The 23,857-nt window shown below is 46.8% G+C and overlaps 1 protein-coding gene across 1 annotated transcript in view; it reads right to left on the bottom strand.

Annotated features, from left to right (window-relative positions):
- Positions 1-6,115: 6,115 nt before the first annotated feature.
- LOC140455415 (IgGFc-binding protein-like) overlaps positions 6,116-23,857 on the bottom strand; it is a 32,208-nt gene continuing 14,466 nt past the window's right edge. Inside the window, exons 5-7 of the mRNA XM_072550261.1 lie at positions 18,459-18,826; positions 12,893-13,158; positions 6,116-6,537 (exon numbers count right to left, since the gene is read on the bottom strand). Coding sequence (XP_072406362.1) covers positions 6,407-6,537; positions 12,893-13,158; positions 18,459-18,826 — 765 coding nt within the window. The 3' untranslated portion in view covers positions 6,116-6,406. The remainder of the gene's footprint in view (positions 6,538-12,892; positions 13,159-18,458; positions 18,827-23,857) is intronic.

Below are 23,857 nucleotides of genomic sequence, written 5' to 3'. Positions count from 1 at the left end.
CTTTCAATAAGATCACCCCTCTTCCTTGAAACGTCAATGGATTCATGCTTAACCTGTTCAACATTTCTTCATAAGATAAGCCCCTCATCACAGGAATGAGTCAAGTGAACCTTCTTTGAAGTGCTTCTCAAGCAATTTCACCCTGTTTCAAAACTCAAGACCAAAATGGTATGCAGTACTTCAGACATGGTCTGGTTAGGGGGCCAGATAGAAGCTTCTGTGGGGACGAGAGAGATTCACGGTTGGTGTGTTGCCTCCCAGGTGCCAGGGTCCGTGATGTCTCTGATCGTATTTTTGGGATCCCTCGGAGGGAGGGAGAGCAGCCCCAAGTCGTGGTCCACATTGGCACCAATAACATAGGTCAGAAGAGAGATAGGGACTTAAGGCAGAAATTCAGGGAGCTTGGATGGAAGCTTAGAGCTAGGACAAACATATTTGTTTTCTCTAGTTTGCTGCCCGTGCCATGTGCTAGTGAGGTGAGGAATAGGGAGAGAAATGAGTTGAACACCTGGCTACAGGGATGGTGGAGGAGGGAGGGTTTCAGGTTTTTGGATAATTGAAGCTCTTTCTGGGGTAGGTGGGACCTCTACAAGCAGGATGGTCTTCATCTATACCAGAAGGGTACCAATATCCTGGGTGGGAAATTCGCTAAAGCTATTAAGGTGGATTTAAACTAATACAGCAGGGGGATGGGAACCAAAATTGTAGGACAGGTACAGAAGAGGATGAGAGTAGAGAGTTCCAAAATCAAGTATCTGACACTGTCAAGCAAGAACCTGGTTTGAAGTGTGTGTACTTCAACGCGAGGAGCATCCGAAATAAAGTGGGTGAACTGGCAGCGTGGGTTGGTACCTGGGACTTCGATGTTGTGGCCATTACTGAGACAAGGATAGAGCAGGGACAGGAATGGCTGTTGCAGGTTCTGGGATTCAGATGTTTCAGTAAGAACAGAGAAGATGGTAAAAGAGGGGGAGGTGTGGCATTGTTGATCAGGGACAATATTACAGTTGTAGAAAGGATGTTTGGGGACTCGTTATCTGAGGTAGTATGGGCTGAGGTTAGAAACAGGAAAGGAGAAGTTAGCATGCTGGGAGTTTTCTATAGGCCTCCAAATAGTCCCAGAGATGTAGAGGAAAGGATAGCAAAGATGATTCGCGATAGGAGTGAGAGAGGCAGGGTAGTTGTCATGGGGGACTTCAATTATCCAAATATTGACTGGGATCACTACAGTACGCGTACTACAGATGGGTCAGTTTTTGTCCAGTGTGTGCAGGAAGGCTTCCTGACACAGTATGTAGACAGGCCTACAAGGAGCGAAGCCACTTTAGATTTAGTACTGGGTAACAAGCCTGGCCAGATGTTAGAATTGGAAGTATGTGAGCACTTTGGAGACAGTGACCACAATTCTGTCAGATTTACTTTAGTGATGGAAAGGGATAGGTGTACTCCACCGAGCAAGAGTTACAGCTGGGGGAAAGGAAATTATGATGCAATTAGGAAAGATTTAGGAAGCATAGAATGGGGAAGGAAACTGCAGGGGATGAGCACATTAAAAATGCGGAGCTTATTCAAGGAAAAGCTCCTGTGTGTCCTAGATAAGTATGTACCTGTCAGGCAGGGAGGAAGATATAGAATGCGTGAGCCATGGTTTACTAAGGAAGTGGAATCCCTGGTCAAGAAGAAGGAGGCTAATGTTAGGACAAAATGTGAAAACTCAGTTAGGGCACTTGAGGGTTACAAGGAAGTCAGGAAAGAGCTAAAAAGGGAGCTCAGAAGAGCCAGGAGAGGGCATGAGAAGTTGTTGGCGGATAGGACTAGGGTTAACCCTAAGGCTTTCCATAGATATGTCAGGAATAAAAGAATGACAAGAGTTAAATTAGGGCCAGTCAAGGATAAGAGTGGGAAGTTGTGTGTGGAGTCAGAGGAGATAGGGGAAGCACTAAATAAATATTTTTCGACAGTGTTCACTATAGAAAATGAAAATGTTGGCGAGGAAGATACAGAGATACTTGCATCTAGACTAGAAGAGATTGAGGTTCACAGGGAAGAGGTATTAGAAATACTGCAGAGTGTGAAAATAGACAAGTCCCCTGGGCCAGATGGGATCTATCCTAGGATCCTCTGGGAAGCAAGGGAAGAGATTGCCGAGCCTTTGGCATTGATCTTCAAATCATCATTGTCTACAGGAATAGTGCCTGAGGACTGGAGGATAGCAAATGTGGTTCCCTTGTTCAAAAAGGGTAGTAGAGACAACCCTGGTAATTACAGATCAGTGAGTCTCACTTCAGTTGTTGGTAAAGTGTTGGAAAAGGTTATAAGAAATAGGATTTATAACCATCTAGAAAAGAATAATCTAATCAGGGACAGTCAGCATGGTTTTGTGAAGGGTAGGTCGTGCCTAACGAATCTTATTGTGTTTTTTGACAAAGTGACCAAACAGGTAGATGAGAGTAAACCAGTTGATGTGGTGTATATGGATTTCAGCATGGTGTTCGATAAGGTTCCCCACAGTAGGCTATTTTACAAAATGTGGGAGACACAGCAGTTTGGATCAGTAATTGACTTGCTGAAAGAAAACAGAGGGTTGTAGTTGATGGAACACATTCATCTTGGTGTCCAGTTACTAGCGGCGTACAGCAAGGGTCGGTGTTGGGTCCACTGCTGTTCGTCATTTTCATAAATGACCTGGATGAGGGCATAGAAGGATGGGTTAGTAAATTTGCGGATGACACTAAGGTCAGTGGAGTTGTGAATAGTGACGAAGGATGTAATAGGTTGCAGAGAAACATTGATAGGATGCAGAGCTGGGCTGAGAGGTGGCAAATGGAGTTTAATGTGGACAAGTGTGAGGTGATACACTTTGGCCGGAGTAATCAGAATGCACAGTACTGGGCTAATGGTAAAATTCTTGGGAGTGCAGATGAGCAGAGAGATCTCAGTGTCCATGTACACAGATCCCTGAAAGTTGCCACCTAGATTGACGGGGTTGTTAAGAAGGCATATAGTGTTTTGTCCTTTATTAATAGAGGGATTGAGGTCCCGAGCCAGGAGGTTATGCTGCAGCTGTACAAAGCTCTGCTATGACCACACTTGGAGTATTGTTTACAGTTCTGGTCACCGCATTATAAGAAGGATGTGGAAGCTTTGAAAAGGGTGCAGAGGAGATTTACTAGGATGTCGCCTGGTATGGAGGGAAGGTCTTACAAGGAAAGGCTGAGGTCCTTGAGGCTGTTCTCGTTACAGAGAAGAAGGTTGAGAGGTGACTTAATAGAGACATACAAGATAATCAGAGGGTTAGATAAGGTGGACAGGGAGAGCCTTTTTCCAAGTATGGGGAAGGCAAACACAAGGGGACACAACTTTAAAGTGAGGGGAGATAGGTATAAGACAGATGTCAGAGGTAATTTCTTTACTCAGAGAGTAGTAAGGGTATGGAATGCTTTGCCTGCATCGGTAGTAGATTTGCCAAGTTTAAGTGCATTTAAGTCATCATTGGACAGGCATATGGACGTACATGGAATAGTGTAGGTGGGATGGGCTTCAGATTAGTATGACAGGGCAGTGCGACATCGAGGGCTGAAGAGCCTGTACTGCACTGTAATGTTCTATGTTATATGTTCTATATACGGCTGCACTTAAACTTCCCTAGTTACTCATTCTAGTCCCTTTGAATAAATAACAATCTTCAATTCCTACTCACTTGGCCTACCTGCATACTAACCTGTGATTCATCTACCAGGATACCCATATCCTCTGTACTTTTGAGTTCTGCAATTTCTCTCTAATTAAATAGTATTTTGATCTTATGTTCTTCCTACCGACATAGAAAACTTCACACTTGCCCACACTTATAGAACCAGACAGCACAGAAAGAGACCCTTTGGCCCATCATGTCTGCGCCTAGCTGAATTAACTAGACCCCTATTCTAATCCCCCAGTCCATAATGTGGCCTGTAGCTTTGCAGTTTACAGCACTACAGGTGCAGATCTTTTCAAGAGTTTCATTGGTTCCCTCCTCAACCCCCAAACTGAGAAGTTAACTCCCCCTCTGGGTTAAAGAGTGTTTTGTCATGTCTTCTCTAATTCTTCTGCCACCTTCAATTTGTGCCTCCTGATAACTGATGTCTCTCCTTGGGAAAGATTGCCTTCCCTTTCCACTTTGTCCAAGTCTCTAGTTATTTTGTACACTCCTCAATTATTACCCCTCAGCCTCATCTGTCCCGAGCTTATCCAATTTCCCCTCACAGCTTCAAATTTCAAATCCTGGCAACATTCTTGTAAATCTTCTCCGCGCTCTTCCTGCTGCAATTACATATTTCCTGTTGTGACGATGCTGCGTCTTTAAAAAAAGATTATTTTGTCCGTGGTTTTTGTTTGAAGAGAGGTGGTAAAGGTAGAGCTTTTGAAGAGTCTCATTTAACAATGGAAGGGGAGCGGCCAGTTCAGTTCTCCCAGTTCAGGTTTATATTTTAGCTTGCTTTCGTGTGTGTGTGTGTGTGTGTGTGTATGGGTGAATGTGTGTGTGTGTGTGTGTATGGGGGTGTGTGTGTAAGGGTGTGTGTGTGTGTGTGTGTGGGTGAGTGTGTGTCCGTCCAGAGCAGTTTCAAGCTTCAGTAGAGAATTCCACTGAAATCTGCCTTTGCATGTTGCTCTGTGATGCCTGTAAGAATCTGTATTTCAATTTACCTTTTTGCGCTTATGGGATTGGAACAGTTAATTAGTAATAGTTACTGTATCAGGTCAGTTAAGTTTTCCAGTGAAGTTATTCTAAAGTCGGTTTTATTTTGCTTGTGTTTCAACTGGACTGTAGGGTTTAAATAAATTCTGTTTTGCTTAAAGCTGAGTGAGTTGACCAACCGCAGCACACCTGGAATACCCCATTCACTCCTGCCTTTAAAATAATAAAAAGTTAGGGTTGAGGCCACTTTCTTCCAAGATTTTGAGGGGGTCTGAACTGGTCCATAACACTGTGATGTGTAATAGTATACAAACCTGCAGCTTTGGCCTAACCAGTGTCTTACAGAGTATCAGTATTAGTATTCACTAACTTGCCCAATAAAGGGCAGCAACCCAAATGCCTTCTTTATCACATTATCTCCTGGTTCATCCAACATGAGGAGATCTGTGCAGACATGCACATCAAAGTCTCTCCCTTTCTTTACCCCTCCTTTCTCTTGTGCCTTCCCCAAATGCATCGCAATGCACTTCTCTAGACTGAGTTCCATTGACCAATTATCCGCCCACTCCACCAAATTATTGCTGTCTTCCAGCAGTCCACTGCAACCCTCTTTATTAGTGTCGCCTGCAAACCTCCCAATTGTATCTCCCAATTTTGAGTCTAAAAATAATCCATCTGCCAAATCGCTGCCCACTCCCTTAACATGCCTATATCCCTTGGTAGATTCGACTTTCTCGTGACAACATACTCTCCCAGCTATTGCACTCGCAAATTTAGCAACCATACTTTCATTGTGCTCATTCAGAGCATCGGAATGGCTATCCCTGTAGAAGTTGCTATCCTCATTTCATAGATGCTGCCTAATCTGTTCAGTGTCTCAAAGATGTGGGGCCGCTGTTTCGGATCTCCAGAACAGGGCTTATTGATCCTTGTTGATATGAGGACGCATTTGCACATTCAGTTTCTAGGAAGCCAGTTCTGTTTGGGCACTAGCTCACAGTGAGTCCATTTATGAACTGTTAAAGGTTTTTGGTTAGCAGTCGTTATTTTCCCTTGGGAACAGACTGATGTCATCTGCTTTGCTTGACAAGGAATGAATGTACAGGGCAGGAAAAACAGTGATCAGGTCTGGTGCAATAAATACTTTAATCGAGCTCAGTAGGTACACAGAGAATTAACTTCAAATCAGAGCAATCATGACAGCGATTTTGTTTACTTTCACAGCAGTAGCAATCAGCCCATTTAATCATTAACTCTTTTAAAAAATTGCCATCATATAAAAGCAATGCTTCAAAATAAACTGATTCGAGTTCATTTTTTTTTACTCTCCTGGTTATTTTAAATTTGTTTTACCTGGGAAAAATAAAATCATCATTAATTGAAGAGCCAAAAGGTTACAATCTGAAGCCTTGACAGATTTCTCACCCACTCCCCCCCCCCCCCCCCCCCAGCCATTGATAGGTTTGTACATCTAGGGGCTTAGCCCTGCAGTCAGGACACAGGGAATTCCAAGTGGACAGCCTTAGAGAAGGTATGTGTGCGCAACACGTGAAAAAGTACCTTGGGGCGATCTGGGGATGGGGAGAGAAAACACATTCAGTTTTGTACAAGAGCACTTCTGGATGTAGGCAGAAAGAGAAAGGGTGAAAGGAGGATTTGTGCTTCATTCACATCCGCGCGCGTTTCAATTTTTGTTTTAAAACCCCAGTTGCTGGATACAGCAACCATTCAGTTTTGCCGCAAGTAGTATTTTCTTTGCAGGATCAAAGCGGTGATCAGACTCAGACAAACAGTCGAAAGCAAGCCAAACATATACATGGAATAATTGGCACCTTTCCTTTCGAAATTGGCAAGGCCTCCTGCACAAAGATTGAGGGAGCGGAAGGGGAGGTGGGAAGAGGAAAAAAAACACAGGAATTAACTTGCCATCGCAGTTTGCTTTGGTGCATCTTCACCTGCTCTCAAACGGATGGAAGACTAGCCCCCGCTCATTGGATAACTTTGTTTTAAAAGTTTCAAACTTGGCAATAATGATCAGGTTCAATCTGAGGATAACCACCAGGCTGCTCAATAGCACCAGCCATTGCATGGGGAATATTCCAATTGTACTTCAAGAGGTGAGGGAACAATTGCAGCCCAACCTGCCCACCTTGAGGATCAGGTGCAAAACCCAATATTGGTCTCCATGGTAACCAGCGTTGCATACTTCTTTGATACAGTTGTGGGCCGTGAGTGTGTCTAGCTGGGCTAACATCTGTTGCACATCCCTAGTTCCTCCTAAGAAAGTGCAGGTTTGGGAGGGAACTCGAGGATTTTAACCCAGCAACACGGAGGGAACAATGATATGGAACATAGAACACTGCAGTGCAGTACAGGCCCTTCCACCATCAATGTCGCACTGACCCTGTGAAACCAATCTGAAGCCCATATCACCTACACTATTCCACTTTGATCCATATGTTTATCCAATTGCCATTTAAATGCAAGTCTACTACTGTTGCAGGCAGGGCGTTCCACGCACCACCTACTCTCTGAGTAAAGAAACTACCTCTGACATCTGACCTATATCTATCACCCCTCAATTTAAAGCTACGTCCCTCATGCTAGCCATCACCATCCGAGGAAAAAAAGGCTCTCACTGTCCACTCGGGCTAACCCTCGGATTAGCTTATATGTCCCAATTCATCACCTCTCAACTTTCTTCTTTCTAATGAAAACAGCCTCAAGTCTCTCAGTCTTTCCTCATCAGATCTTCTCTCCATACCAGGCAACATGCTAGTAAATCTCCTCTGCATCCTTTCCAACACTTCCACATCCTTCCTATAACGCGGTGACCAAAACTGTACGCAATACTCCAAGTGCGGCCCTACCAGAGTTTTGTACAGCTGCAGCATGACCTCATGGTTCTGAAACACAATCCCTCTCCCAATAAAAGCTAACACACCTTCTTAACAACCCTAACAAACTGGGAGGCAACTTTCAGGGATCTATGTGCATGGACACAGAGATCTCTCTGCTCAAATACACTACCAAGAATCTGACCAGAAGCCCAGTAATCTTTATTCCTGTTGCTCATTCCAAAGCGAATCACCTCACACTTCTCTGCATTAAACTCCGTTCACCACCGCTCTGGCCAGCTTTGCACTTTATCTATGTCCCTCTAATCTGCAGCACCCTTCAGCACTAGCTACAACTCCACCAACCTAAGTGTCATCCACAAATTTACTAACCCATCCTTCGACACCCTGATCCAGTTCATTTATAAAAATGACAAACGGTAGTTTCGATATTTCTAGGATTCCCTGTAGGAATTCTAGGATTCGATGCTTGGAAGGTGCTGTCTAAGGGTGGGATGTAACATGGATTGCCCTCTGAACATTTAAATTCCCTGATGCATGATAAAGTTTTCTTTTTGCCAGTATTTGATGTGCCTGGCCAACCTGCCAGAGTGAAAGTGGCGGTGAGCTTCTGGTACACCCACAGCACCATTCCCGGATGGACTTTCAGGATTTTGACCCTCCAGCAGGCGAAGGAAAGGCAACACAGCTCCAATTGAGGATGGTGCATGACTCGGAGGGGAATATGAAGTCGTTGGTCTCACCAGAGAGAGATGATTGCATCCGCTGTGCAGATATAATTCCTGGAGGCTGCTGTGCTAGTTCATAAAGTACAGACAGTTGTGTTTTTTAAGACTTGTTGGTTTGAACTGTAGAACTGTAGCAATGTTGGCTTAAATTAGTTCATTATTGGTCCATTGGGAAGGTAATGGTCTAGTGGTAATCCAGAGACCCAAGTAACGTTCTGGGGACTCAGGCTCAAATCCAAATGGTGGAAGTTAAAATCAGAAGAAAATCTAGAATTAAGAATCTACTGGTGATCCGGAAATCATGGTCAATTGTTGGAAAAATCCATCAAATTCACTAATGTCCTTCAGGGAAGGAAACCTGCCATCCTCACCTGGTCTGGCCTACATGTGACTCTAGACACACAGCAATGTGCTTTGTCTTAATTCCCCTCTGAAATGGCCTCGCAAGCCATCCAGTTGTACCAATCGCTACCAAGTCTCGAGACATGAAACTAGATGGATCATCAGGTATCAACATAGGCATCGGAAAAGACAACAGCAGAAACAGCCCTATCTACCCCGCAAAGTCCTCCTCACTAACATCTGGGAGCTAGTGACAAAATTGGGAGGGTTGTCTCACCGACTAGTCAAGCAACATCCTGACACAGTCATACTCATGGAATCATACCTTACAGCCAATGTCCCAGACACCCCCATCACCATCCCTGGATATGTCCTATCCCATCGGCAGGACAGACCCAGCAGAGGTGATGGCACAGTGAGATACAGTCAGGATGGAGTTGTCCAGGGACTCCTCAACCTTGACTCCGGATCCCATGGAGTCTCGTGGATTCAGGTTAAACATGAGCAAGGTAGACTGATGGAGAAAGTGAAGTCACATGGTGTGCAGGGTGTTCTAGCTAGGTGGATAAAGGACTGGTTGAGCAGCAGGAGACAGAGACTAGTAGTTGAAGGGAGTTTCTCGAAATGGAGAAAGGTGACCAGTGGTGTTTCATAGGGGTCAGTGTTGGGGCCACTGTTGTTTGTAATATACTTAAATGATCTGGAAGAGGGCACTGTTGGTGGAGTTTCAGAAAGTATAAGGGACTGTCAGAGAATACAGGAGGATATAGATAGACTGGCGAGTTGGGCAGAAAAGTGGCAGATGGTTTTCAATCCAGAAAAATGTGGGGTGATGCATTTAGGCAAGACTAATTCTCTAGCGAATTATACAATGAATGGAAGAGCCTTGGGAAAAGTTGATGGGCAGAGAGATCTGGGAGTGCAGGTCCATTGTACCCTGAAGGTTGCTGCACAGGTGGATAGAGTGGTCAAGAAGACATATAGTATGCTTGCCTTCATCGGACGGGGTATTGAGTATAAGAGCTGGCAAGTCATGTTAAAATTATACAAGACATTGGTTCGGCCGCATTTAGAATACTGTGTACAGTTCTGGGCGCCACATTACCAAAAGGATGTGGACACTTTGGAGAGGGTACAGAGAAGGTTTACGAGGATGTTGCCTGGTATGGAAGGTGCTAGCTATGAAGAGAGGTTGAGTAGGTTAGGTTTATTTTCATTAGAAAAAAGGAGATTGAGGAGGGACACGATTGAGGTTTACAAAATCCTGAAGGGTATAGACAGGGTGGATAGAGACAGCTTTTTCCCAGGGTGAAGGAGTCAATAACGAGAGGTCACTCTTTCAAGGTGAGAGGTGAAAAGTTTAAGGGGGATACACGCGGCAAGTACTTCACACAGAGGGTGGTGGGCGTTTGGAACGTGTTGCCAGCAGAGGTGGTAGAGGCAGGCATGGTAGATTCATTTAAGATGGGTCTGGATAAATGTAGGTGGGGAGCAGAGGGATACAGATGCTTAGGAATTGACCAACAGGTTTAGACAGTATATTTGGGTCGGCTTAGGCTTGGAGGGCCGAAGGGCCTGTTCCTGGGCTGCAAATTTTCTTTGTTCTTTGTTCCTTCCCAATTATCCACCCTTCCTGGTCCAGCATCACATATACTCTTGAATCAATGCCCACCTTTCCTGATCCAATAATCCACCCACTCCCAAAGCAATTGTCCACCCTGGTCAATATAACTGGTGGACTTCACCAGTTTCCTCATTTCCCCTCCCCTCACCTTACCCTAGTTCCAACCTTCCAGCTCAGAACTGTCCTCATGACCTATCCTACCTGCCAATCTCCCTTCCCACCTATCTGCTCCACCCTCCTCTCTGACCTATCACCTCCATCCCCACCCCCATTCACCTATTGTACTCTAGGCTACTTTCTCCTCACTCCCACACCCCCCCCCCCCCTCTCATTTATCTCTCCACTCTGCAGGCACCCTGCCTCTATTCCTGATGGAGGGCTTTTGCCCAAAATGTCGATTTTCCTGCTCCTCGGATGCTGCCCGACCTGCTGTGCTTTTCTAGCACCACTCTGATCTAAACTCTGGTTTCCAGCATCTGCAGTCCTCACTTTTGCCCGGCCAATATAACCTCCCACTCTAAGAGCCTCCTGTTCACAGGATAATTAATCACTCTTTCCAGTACAAGTTCCCAATTTCCCAAAACAATCGATCACACTTTATGATCCACCACCTTTTCTAAAATGTGTTATTTCACAGTATCTGGACACCCCTAGTGAAACCACAATACCTTCCCTACTTTTCTCCTTAGAAGTGGGGTAGTGAACTGCCTTTTCAAACAATTGCATTCCTTAGGATGCAGGAAAATTACAATGCTGAGAGTTAGGGTGCTATAGGATATTTGACCCAGTTATAGTGATTGAGCCACAACATGGTTTCAGGTCAAGATTATATGTGACTTGGAGAACTTGCAGATGTTCCCATGGATCTGTAGCCCTGGTCCTTTAGGTGGTAGGCACCTCAGGTTTGGAGGGTGCTGTCAAAGGAGCCTGTGTGCATCCTGTAGATGGCTCACGCTGCTGCCCTGTGCACCAGTGGTAAACAAACTGAACATTTAAGTGATGAATGGGGGTCTGATCTCGTGGACCGCATTAGCTTGGATGCCCTTGGGGCTCTTTGAGTTGCACGCAACAAGGAAAATGGGGAGTACTCCTTCATACCCCTGACACCTGCCTTGCAAATGGGCAGCACAGGCTTTGTGAAATCAGGAGGTGAGTTACTCCATGCACAACTCCCAGCCTTTGGGTGTACAACATCATTTATGTGACTTGCCCCATTCAGAATCTGGTCATTACTAATCCCCAGGATGTTGACAGTGGAGGATTCAGTGGCTGTAATGGCATTTAATACCAAGGTGATGTGGTTAGATTCTCTCTTGCATATTGCCATTGCTTGGCACTTGAGTGGTGCTAATGTTACTTACCACCATCCCCAATTCCAAGGGAAGGCAATGGCCTAGTGGTATTATCATTGGATTGTTAATCCAGAGACCCATATAATGTTCTGACCTGGGTTCAAACCACCACTATGGTGGAATTTGAATTCAATAACATTCTGAAATTGAGAACCTAATGGTGACCATGAATCCATTGTCATGGGGGAGAGAAAACCCATTTGGTTCACTAAGGCCATTTAGGGAATGCAATTGCCATCCTTACCTGATCTGGCCTCCATGTGACTCCGGCAATATGGTGGATTCTGAACCATTCTCTGAGCAATGAGGGTCAGACAATAAAGGCTGGCCTAGCCAGAGATGTGTAAGAATGAATGAAAAGAAAATTGAATAGCTATCCTCCCGGAAGCTTAATGACTTTCCCACTCAGTTGAGTTTCTCAACTCAACTCCCTAACATCCCACACTTCCTTTTCCAATGTTCCACACTCCATTCCACGACTCCTAGGGCTCGGTGGTTAGTGCTGTGCCTCACAGCGGAGGAGAAAGTGAGGCCTGCAGACGCTGGAGATCAGAGTCGAGAGTGCGGCGCTGGAAAAGCACAGCAGGTCAGGCAGCATCTGGGATGAAGGGCCTAAAACATCGATTCTCCTGCTCTTCGGATGCTGGCTGACCTGCTATGCTTTTCCAATGTCACCCTTTCAACTGCTTCCTCACAGCTCTAGGTTCCATCGTCGGGTGACAGTCTGTGCACACTCTCCCCACCTCGGCGTGGGTTTCTTAAGATGCGCAGGTCAGGGTGGATTGACCAGGCGAAACTGCCCATAGTGTGCAGCGATGTGTAGGCGAGATGGATGAGCCATGAGAAACACAGGGTGACAGGAGGGGCAGTTGGTCTGGGGTGGGATGTTCTTCGGAGGGCGGGTGCGTGTGGACTTGATGGGCTGAATAGCCTGCTTCCACACTGTAGGGTATTGTACGATTTGCCCGCCCCCCCCATCCTCCCCAACCACCCCACCCCCAAGCCGATTGGCGCTCCCAGCTCACTTACCTAGTGTGCCATGGGCCGGATCTTCCATTCGGCTGTGCCAGTGGCTCGGGGGGGCTTGCCAGCTCTGCTGAGGGAGACCCTGTGTTTCAACCCCGCCGTGTCCCGGGCCAGGATTCGCACCTTGTGCGCCCAATCGCGAAAGTACCCCAATTTCTAGGCCCACAGTCAGGGAAAAAGTACGCGGAGATGCTATGGCCACGGCTTGTACGGATCGCGACCCGCGGTGGGGGGGGTAGGAGAGGGTGGGAGTATTAAAGGAGGAGGTGGGAAAAGCAACACACCGAGTGAGCTGGCCGGAAACACTATGGGCCCCTGGGAGAGATGAGCGGCCTTGACTTTACTCTCCATGGATCGCAATTCCCGCTTCCTCCGGGTCGGCACACAACCCCGCTCACAGCGGTTGGGGGAGGAGTTGGAGTGACACAGGATGAGGTCGCAGAAGATGTAGACCTGCGGGAAGTCCTCGAACTTGAACACGTGGAAACTGAAACGCTGCTTCCTGAGGTCGTTGGTCTTGTAGCTCCTGAACGTCTCGTCGTTGACGCAGCTGCAACACAAGGAGAAACTGAGCGTTAACATTCGGAGGGGTCTCTCACGGTGGGTTAGAGGTTTCTTCAACCCAGGCTGGTCAACCCCCACCCTCCCGTTGAGGGGGAGGGAGAATGGGTGGGTTGTGAATAGAAACAGAATTTCAACCGATCTGTGGAGGCAAAGCAGACTGACCACTTTGAGCCCGTCTTCAGAACTGACAGTAGCCAGCAACAGTATTTTCTTGCTATGAAGAGAGGTTGAGTAGAGTCATAGAGATGTACAGCACAGAAACAGACCCTGTGCCAACCAGATATCCCAGCCCAATCTAGTCCCACCTGCCAGCACCCAGCCCAACCTGTCCAAACCCTTCCCATTCATATACCCATCCAGATGCCTTTTAAATGTTGCAATTGTACCAGTCCCCATCACTTCCTCTGGCAGGTCATTCTATACACGTACCACCCTCTGTGTGAAAAGGTTACCCCTTAGGTCCCTTTTATGTCTTTCCCCTCTCACCCTAAACCTATGCCCTCTAGTTCTGGACTCCCCCACCCCACCCAATAGACTTTGTCTATTTACTCTATCCATGCCCCCTCATAATTTTGTTAACCTCTATAACATCGCCTCTTAGCCTCTGACACTCCAGGTAAAACAGTCCCAGCATATTCAACCTCTCCCTAGAGCTGAAATCCTCCAACCCTGGCAACATCCTTGTAAATCTTATCTTAACCCTTTCAAGTTTTACAACACCTTCCATTCGGAAAGAGACCAGCATTCCACGCAATATTCCAACAGTGGCCTAACCAATGTCCTGTACAGCCGCAACATGACCTCCCAACTCCTGTACTCAATACTCTGACCAATAAAGGAAAGCATACCAAACGTCTTCTTCACTATCCTATCTACATGTGATTCTACTTTCAAGGAGCTATGAACCTGCACTCCAAGATATCTTTGTTCAGCAACACTCCATAGGACCTTACAATTAAGTGTATAAGTCCTGCTAAGATTTGCTTTCCCAAAATGCAGCACCTCGCATTTATCTGAATTAAACTCCATTTGCCACTTCTCAGCCCATTGATCAAGATCCCGTTGTAATCCGATGGAACCTTCTTTGCTGTCCACTACACCTCCAATTTTGGTGTCATCTACCAACTTACTAACGATACTGCTTATGCTCACATCCAAATCATTTATACAAAAGACAAAAAGTAGAGGACCCAACACTGATCCTTGTGGCACTCTACTGGTCACAGGTCTCCAGGCTGAAAAACAACCCTCCACCACCACCCTCTGTCTTCTACCTTTGAGCCAGTTCTGTATCCAAATGGCTAGTTCTCCCTGTATTCCGTGAGATCTAACCTTGCTAATCAGTCTCCCATGGGAACCTTGTCAAATGCCTGACCGAAGCCAATACAGATTACGTCTAACGCTCAGCCCTCATCAATCCTCTTTGTTACTTCTTCAAAAACTCAACCAGGTTTGAGAGACATGATTTGCCAAGCACAAAGCCATGTTGGCTATCCCTAATCAGTCCTTGACTTTCCACATACATGCACATCCTGTCCCTCAGGATTCCCTCCAACAACTTGCCCACCATCGACATCAGGCTCACCAATCTATAGTTCCCTGGTTTGTCCTTACCACCTTTCCTAAACAGTGGCACCACGTTAGCCAACCTCCAGTCTTCCGGCACCTCACCTGTGACTATCGATGATCCAATATCTCAGCAAGAGGCCCAGCAATCACTTCTCTAGCTTCCCACAGAGTTCTAGGGTATAACGGATCAGGACCTGGGGATTTATCCACTTTTATGCATTTCAAAACATCCAGCACTTTCTCCTCTTTAATATGGACATTTTTCAAGACATCACCGTCCATTTCCCTACATTCTATATCTTTCATGTCCTTCTCCACAGTAAACACTGATGCAAAATATTTGTTTATTATCTCCCCCATCTCCTGTGGCTCTACACAAAGGCCGCCTTGCTGATTTTTGAGGGGCCCTATTCTCTCCCTTTTGGCCTTAATGTATTTGTAAAAACCTTTTGAATTCTCATTAACCCTATTTGCCAAAGCTATCTCATGTCCCCTTTTTGCCCTCCTGATTTCCCTCTTAAGTATACTCCTGCTTCCTTTATACCCTTCTAAGGATTCACTCAATCTATCCTGTCTATACCTGACACATGCTTCCTTCTTTTTCTTAACCAAACCCTCTATTTCTTTAGTCATCCAGCATTCCCTATACCTACCAGCCTTTCCTTTCACCCTGACAGGAATATACTTTCTCTGGATTCCCGTTATCTCATTTCTGAAGGCTTCCCATTTTCCAGCTGTCCCTTTACCTGCGAACATCTGCCCCCCCAATCAGATTTTGAAAGTTCTTGCCTAATACCATCAAAATTGGCCTTTCTCCAATGTAAAACTTCAACTTTTAGATCTGGTCTATTCTTTTCCATCACTATTTTAAAACTAATAGAATTATGGTCGCTGGCCCCAAAGTGCTCCCCCACTGACACCTCAGTCACCTGCCCTGCTTTATTTCCCAAGAGTAGGTCAAGTTTTGCACCTTCTCGAGGAGGTACATCCACATACTGAAGCAAAAACATTTATTGTACATGCTTAACAAATTCCTCTCCATCTAAACCTTTAACACTATGGCAGTCCCAATGTACGTTTGGTAAGTTGAAGTCCCCTACCATAACCACTCTATTATTCTTACAGATAACTGAGATCTCCTTACAAATTTGTTACTCAATTTCCCTCTGACTATGAGGGGGTCTATAATACAATCTTAATAAGGTGATCGTCCCTTTCTTATTTCTCAGTTCCACCTGAATAACTTCCCTGAATGTATTTCCAGGAATATCCTCCCTCAGTACAGCTGTAATGCTATCCCTTACCAAAAACACCACTCCCCCTCCTCTCTTGCCTCCTTTTCTGTCATTCCTGTAACATTTGTATCCTGGAACATTAAGCTGTCAGTCCTTCCCATCCCTGAGCCATGTTTCTGTAATTGCTATGCTATCCCAGTCCCTTGTTCCTAACCATGCCCTGAGTTCATCTGCCTTCCCTGTTAGGCCCTTGCATTGAAATAAATGCAGTTTAATTTATCAGTCCTACCTTGTTCTCTGCTTTGTCCCTGCCTTCCCTGACTGTTTGACTTGCTCCTTTTCCCAATCTTTACCAGTCTCAGATTGATCTCTTTCCTCACCATCTCCCTAGGTCCCACCTACCCACCTTACTAGTTTAAATCCTCTCGAGCAGCTTCAGCAAATTTCCCTGCCATTATAGTAGTCCCCTTCCAATTCAGATGCAATCCGCCCTTCTTGTACAGGTGACGTCTACCCCAGAAGACATTCCAATTTTCTTTGTTCTTTTACTGAGTTGGGGGGGGGGGGGGTGGTGAATGGACAGTTGGAATGGGAGGGGAGAGGCAGAGACAGAGAGAGAAACAGAGAGAGAAAAGACAGACATAGGGATGGTTGGTGATCAACTGAGGAAGAAGATAATGGGGACTATGAGTGGGTCAAATGGCTTGAGATCCACTGAAAGCAGCCCATGTCAATCTAGAGCTTGGGGTACGGGAGCAAACTAAGGAGGGTGTTACTTGCACTTCGATCCATCCAGCCCACTGTATTCACTGCTCACCATGTGATCTACTCTTCATTGGGAGTCACAGTGTGGAAGTGTCAGTGTTGGACTGGAGTGGACAAAGTTAAAAATCACACAACATCAGGTTATAGTCCAACAGGTTTATTTGAAAGCACTAGTTTTCTGAGCACTGTTCCTTCGCCAGGTAGCAGTACTGCAAAAGCTTGTACTTCCAAATAAACCTGTTGGACTATAACCTGGTGGTGTGTGATTTTTAACTAGGTTGGGAAGAGGAAATGCAGATGGGGTGGACCACTTTGGAGAACACCCACATTCTGTAAAAGTGATCCCAAGCCTCCACTTGCCTATCATTTCAAAACGCCACCCTAGTCCCCTGGCCAACACGCCCACCCTAGTCCCCTGGCCAACACGCCCACCCTGTTTCCTGGCCAACATCTCTGCCTCGAATCTGCTGCAGTCCTCCAGTGAAGCTCAGTGCAAGCTGGAAGAGCAGCATCGCATTTTCCTGTTCGGGACCCTGCAGCCTTCAGGACTCAATATGGTGTTCAATAATCTTAGAACCTGAACACCTCCATCGATGTCCTTTCTCCACTCCCTACTCCAGGACCTGTATTGACACAGGCTGCGCTCAGCAGAGCCAACCCATTTCACCCACTCATAGACCCCACGATCAGCTTTTCTTCCTCCCTGGCTTACCATCGACTATCCCTTATAGAAAATCTACAACTATCTTTTTCCCTCTCCCTCTGGACTCTGTACCCAAATGTGCGCTCACAACCCCCCCCCCCCCACCCCACCCCCCCGCCCGCCCCCTGTCTTCAGTGCAAATCCCATCCTCCTCTAGCTGCTAACAGTTCTGACAGAGAGTCGCTGGACTCAAAGCATTAACTCTGCTTTCTCCACCACTGATGCTGCCAGACCTGCTGAGTTTCACCAGCAACTTCTGTTTCAGATCTCCAGCATCAGCGGTTCTTTGTATCAGATTTATATCGGAATGCAAACAGGCCTTGCTACACCTCCCCTTCGGTTTCCAGAGAGCGAGGTCAGCATGCCTGGGAAATTCCCTGCCATAGAAAGCGCAGTGCGACCAAAACATGGAATGCTTTTTGAGAAGGAATGAGAGATTTAGGGACAAAGAGGATGGGGGGGGGGGTGTGGTGGGACAAAGAGGTGGGGGGGTGGTGGGACAAAGCGGACGGGGGGGTTGGTGGGGCAAAGAGGATGGGGGGATGGTGGGGCAAAGTGGATGGCGGGGGTGGTGGGGCAAGGGGGGTGGTGGGGCAAAGAGGATGGGTGGGTGGGGGCAAAGCAGATGGGGGGTGGTGGGGCAAAGAGGATGGGGGGGTTGGTGGGGCAAAGAGGATGGGGGGGTTGGTGGGGCAAAGAGGATGGGGGGTGGTGGGGCAAAGTGGATGGGGGGGTTGGTGGGGCAAAGCAGTTGGAGGGTGGTGGGGCAAAGTGGATGGGCGGGTGGGGCAAGGGGGGTGGTGGGACAAAGAGGACGGTGGGGGTGGTGGGACAAAGCAGATGGAGGGTTGGTGGGGAAAAGAGGATGGGGAGGGTGGTGGTGGGGCAAAGAGGACGGTGGGGGTGGTGGGGCAAAGCAGAACAGGGGACTGAGTTGGACGGTCAGCATCCGCGGGGTGTGCATTTTTGATTCGCAGTCCACGCCCCGATTTCCCGGTTCCGGCGGGCACTCACCCGTTCTGGAGGATGACGTAGGGCGCGTGGTTGGAGTTGAGCATCGGTGCCGACACGCAGGTGTCGGTGAAGATCTGCACCCCGGCGTCGGCCGTCTCCGCCTCCATCTGCACAAACAGCGTGTCGTTCAGCTCAGCCTGGTAAGGGAACTGCACGATGGGGTCGTTGAAATTGATGGAGCGGAAGAAGCGAAAGGATACGTTATAGTGGCCGAAGCGGACCAGGTGGTTGGTCTGCAGCATGAAGCCCATGGTAATGCTCTCGTTCAGCGACATCTCGCATTTCAGCTCGATCTCCAGCCGGTGAATGGGAGTGCGAGGGATACTGCCGTACACCGTGTTCACGTACACTATCTTTCCAGTTTCGTTCTGCAACAAATGACAAAAAAACAGGATGTTCACTCAATGTTCAACGAGTATTGAAGCAAGACAATTTTTCTTTTAAGGTAGGGTGTAAGCGTCGGATCTTGTAGACCACGTTTTAAGGTTAAATTTATGGGGTCGACTATTACTGTCGAGGGGCTGAAATTCATGCCCGTCAAAATTCATACTGTTATCATTAGGAGCCCGGTTGGCCTCTAAACGAATAACGAAAAAGGCACGATGAGTTACGGTAATTACCGGCTCAAGAGAATAATAATTTAAATAAAATGAATGAGTGGTTATTTCTGCCCCCACCTTCCTTGGAGCGGCAATGACACCGCTAGTGCAGTTGACGGCGAGACTCGAATCCCGGAGTGGAGTGGGACGGCCGTACAAAAAGTGAATACTAATTATACTTAAGAAATCCGAAGCCTAATGTCAGGGTGAATTATGAGAAGGGCTGGGGTCGACTTTTACACGAGCTATATGGAAAATACTAGATTTTGTTTTGGCCAAAAATAGGGGGTCAACTTTTACATCAGATTGACTTTTACTTGAATCTCTACGGTAAGCGTCTCATGGCATGCTGGGCTGGGCCAGTATTTAATGCCTTTTCCCCTCTTGCCCTTGGAGAATGTGGTGGCAGGCTGGGTGATGATACTATGCCTTCAACAGGTGTGTTTTGTCCTGGGTGCTTATTTTAAGGTGGTAAGCTGTCTACTCAGAGACACTAGAGTAAACGGTTTGTGAGGCCTGAGTTTTTTTTTAAATTGAAACAATAGAAGCAGCCTGAATGGGTGGAGTCAAGTTCCCACACAACCAGGATTTCTTAGTTTTTAGTTTTTCCATGGGGTCTTGAAGCTGTTTTTTTTCTCTCTCAGCTTTTACAGTGAAAAGCTGGGAAGAGCTTTCTCTTCCTGCTGCTTGAATGTGAGACAACCTGTTTTTCTTTCTGAATTTGCCTTAGCTGATGGTGTGTTGATGGGATGTTATTACACTGGAACATTTTCTGTTTACCACAGGTAGTCCTTCTATAATGTGATGGTTGTGTTCTTGTGCAACTCTGCATTATAGAAAACTCATGCCATAGAAACAGTGCTTAAAGTGTTGCTGATGTAATCACATTACAGCCAACACACATTTTAAAAGTTTGCACTTTTAGAAACATCGTCCCCAATTTGTCAATCGTGTTACAGTGAATTCATGTTAACAAAATGTGTGTTATAGCAGAACAACCTGTTGTTGAATAATCCGTTATTATGTTAACATTTCCAATAGAGTTGAGTTATTCCAATTCCTTCTTCATTTTGTTGTATTCTAACTGCAGTGGATGGAGAAGGTGAGTTTTGCTTCCGATCCAGTAATTTGACCCATCAAATTGCATCCAGAATGCAAAACACCTGGCACTGGCCTTTAAAATAAGAAGCTAGGATCAAGGCTATCTTCATATATTTTGAGGGGGTTTGGTCTGGTCCATAACAGTTGCCTTCCTGAACTGCTGAGGTACAGTTCTATCAATAACATGGGGTGAAAAAATAATTCCACACAAATAAGGACACAAAGCCCTTGTTTGGTTTCTCATTTAAGTTGGATTTGCTCAATGTGGTAGTCAGCATGTTCCTAACCAACCCATTCAGAGATGTTATTACACACCTGGAGAAGTGGGACTTGAAGCCAGGTTCGACCTGACTCAGAGGGGCTGCTCACACATATAAACAGCAGCTGGTGGACTCAAGTTAGCGGAGTCCCAGCCCATGTCTTGTGCTGGCTGGAACCAAGTTCGAATCGGCTCAGCTCTGAGGGAATGACATAAGGTATAAATCCTGATTTGGTGGACGGCCACTGAGACATTCCTCACGGTGTCTTTGGGGTGAAAAGGCACAGTCTCGCCTGATAACCAGAACCATTGAGAAGTCAAGACACCGCAGTTCGGGAAGGTAAGGAGAAAGGATTGCAATGAAGGATTTGGGGTGTGCCAGCAGCAAAACCTCGCAAATTATGGAGGACCCTGCACTTGGAAGTATGGAGATTGCACCAAGTACATGGAGAATGGCCTGACCACCATGAGCTACTCTTCTCAAGTACTGGTTTTTGAAGTCTTTGACTGTTTGTTTTAGTAGGTGGACGCATAGATTTTAGTCCTGTATGAATTGCATGCTTTTTTTTTTAAACCCTTTCTTAACCAAACAGTGTGAATTATATCTCTTTTAACTGAACTAATAAAGTTGTTAGTCAGTTGATACAGATTTGACTCTCCTTCCTCTTTGTACCAAGCCAATAACTGTTGCTGAGAGTGGTGACCAGGCAACACTACCACTGCACCGTGACAGCCCACTCAATGTGGTCACCAGTCATGACAGGGCCCATGAATGAATATTCAAGCCACTGAGGCAGGGGTTAGGGCATTCCAATTAGCTTCAACTGTCCCTGTGTGAAAAGGGAAAAACCTGCTGTGCGCCCGACTGTGCAGTAAATGCTGCTAGGTGATGTGTGGAGCCATTGTGTAAACTGGAAGGCAGGGCTTTTGTGGTGCAGTGGTAATGACTCTACCACTGGACCAAGAAGTCTGGGTATAAGTCCCACCTGCTCTAGAGGTGTATCATTAACATCTCTGAGCAGGCTGCTTAGAAAATATCTCTAAGGCCCTGTCAGTCAAAAGATGCCAAAAAACGCAATGCCTGAACCTAATCGGTCAATCTCAAATTGCAGCCACGTACCACTTGCGACTGTGGGCTATGATGATGACATCATTGGGCCAGGGATGAAAGATTAATGCCATATGGACTTAGGTTCAAATCTGAGGCATGAGCACATTAGCTTTTTTCTTGAAATAAACACGTTTGCCTTTTAAAATAGAATCTGACAAACTTATGGTGGAGTCACCCAGCACAGAAACAGACCCTTCGGTCTAACCACTCCATGCCCAACGCAATCCCAAACTAAACCAGTTCCACCTGTCTGCTCCTGGCCCATATCCCTCCAAACCTTTCCTATTCATGTACGTATCTAAATGTATTTTAAACATTGTAACTGTACCTACATCCACCACTTCCTCTGGAGGGTCATTCCACACACCAACCACTCTGTGTAAAGAAATTGCCCCTCTTTTCTTTTAATTTATTTTTTATTTATTTTTAAGTTGCTCTCCTTTCACCTTTAAAAATATGTCCCCTTGTCTTCAACTCCTCTGCCCTGGGGAAAAGACACCTGCCTTTCACCTTATCTAAACCCCTCATGATTTTATAAACCTCTATAAGGTCATCCCTCAGCCTCTTGCACTCTAGTGAAAAGGTCCCTGCATTCCTGGCAACATCCTGGTAAATCTCTCCTGAACCTACAAGAGGGGTCATTTGATTTTTGTCATTTCAACAACCTAACGAGCTTTCTGGAATGTTCCATAATGATTGTCAGAGATCTGCTTCGATATGTGAAAATAGCACTTCCCTATGGGGTTTGCAGCTGCTATTTTTCCCTGTGTGTGGAGCCTTTTCTGTGCCTCTTGCAAAGAAGGGTGTTGGGACTGGTTCCGCCCAGGCCGAGTACTGGTGGTGGTCCTTTTGGTATACACCAACAATGTGCTTCTGATGCTCACCCGACCCGGCTGACCTGGGGAGGATGTGCAAGTGCCAGGCCATGAGCTGGGCGGCATCTTCCGCCGGATCGATTGGGTCAAATGTTCCAGGCTCCTGGTCGGCATGTGGTGAGTGGACTTTCTGTCGGGGGTTCAGCTGGAGTACCACCCGTCTCCTCTACCTGGGGTTCTACCTCAGCCTGGCTGAGGAATCCTGGCCGGTGAACTGGCAGGAGCTGGAGGCCAAAGTCTCGGCTCACGCAGGTCACTGGTAGGTCTGCTCCGAGTGCTGCCCGTAAACCAGCTGGTGGCTGCCATGCTGTGGTACCGACTGGTCCCTTTGGATTCCCCCCTCTTGGTTTTGTTGCTGACATCCAGAGAACGTCGGTCGACTTCTTCTGGGACAAAAAGATGCACTGGGTCGCTGCGCAGGTCCTGAGTCTCCCTATTGAGGAGGATGGTCAGTCGCTGGTGAGCATCCGCACCCAGGTCACGATGTTCTGCCTTCAGACCTTGCAGCGATAGCCTTATGTTGAGCCTCATTCTAGGTGGTGCGCCCTGGCGAGGTAACTTTTCCGCCAGGTGCGTAACCTCAACTACAACACGCAGCTCCTGTTCATCGATCATGACGGTTTGGAGGTCGCCCTCAGGACGCTGCCTGTCTTTTACCAGGACCTGATCACTGTCTGGAACATGGCCCACTCGCTTCAGGGAGTGGTAACCCAGGAATCCTCACCTTGTGTAATGTTTTGTTCAATATACGGTGACACAGTAAGGAGACACCATTGTGTATATACTTTAGTATTCACTTTCTCCATCACCAGAAAAACACTCATGTGGCCTACTGAACATTAGTAAGCACATCCTGTCGAGGGCAATGCTGTCATTAAAATGTTGTGATGGGCAAGTTAGGTAGAGAGAGGGAGGGGACTAACTCAGAATAGAGTAGGAGGGGGAAATGAAGCCCTCCATCCCTCACCGTGCCCAACTCTCCCTAAAGGCATCAAGAGCATCGATGGGCACCTTGTGCTCCCTCTCCAGTGAGACTGGGCTCAAATGTAACCACGGAAGGAGGGGAAGGCAGAGATGACCACAGGAAGGGCATGGCTGCGGGGTGGGGGGATGAGGGTAAGCAGGGTCTGGAATGTGCTGGGTGGTGGGGGCTTGAGCACGAATTGGCACGCAGGGTGCCCTGAAAGGGTGGGCACTGATAGATGGATGCTTAGGTGTGCGGTGAGAGCCCATTCGTGAGGATTTCAGGGCACCGATAGATGGATGCTTAGGTGTGCGGTGAGACCCCATTCGTGAGGACGTACCCTCATGCCTGGATCTGCCACCCATCGGAGTCTGCGTCCCACATGCTGGTCCCCCTCTGGAAACACATCCTCTCTCTCTCTCTCTCTCTCTCTCTCTCCTTGTCTTAGGGAAGCAAAATTCTGGGCTCTTATGGACTGCTGCTGTACACC

This window comes from Chiloscyllium punctatum, chromosome 30, assembly GCF_047496795.1.
Source record: "Chiloscyllium punctatum isolate Juve2018m chromosome 30, sChiPun1.3, whole genome shotgun sequence".
NCBI lineage: Eukaryota > Metazoa > Chordata > Chondrichthyes > Orectolobiformes > Hemiscylliidae > Chiloscyllium > Chiloscyllium punctatum.
This window is presented reverse-complemented; position numbering and strand designations above follow the sequence as displayed.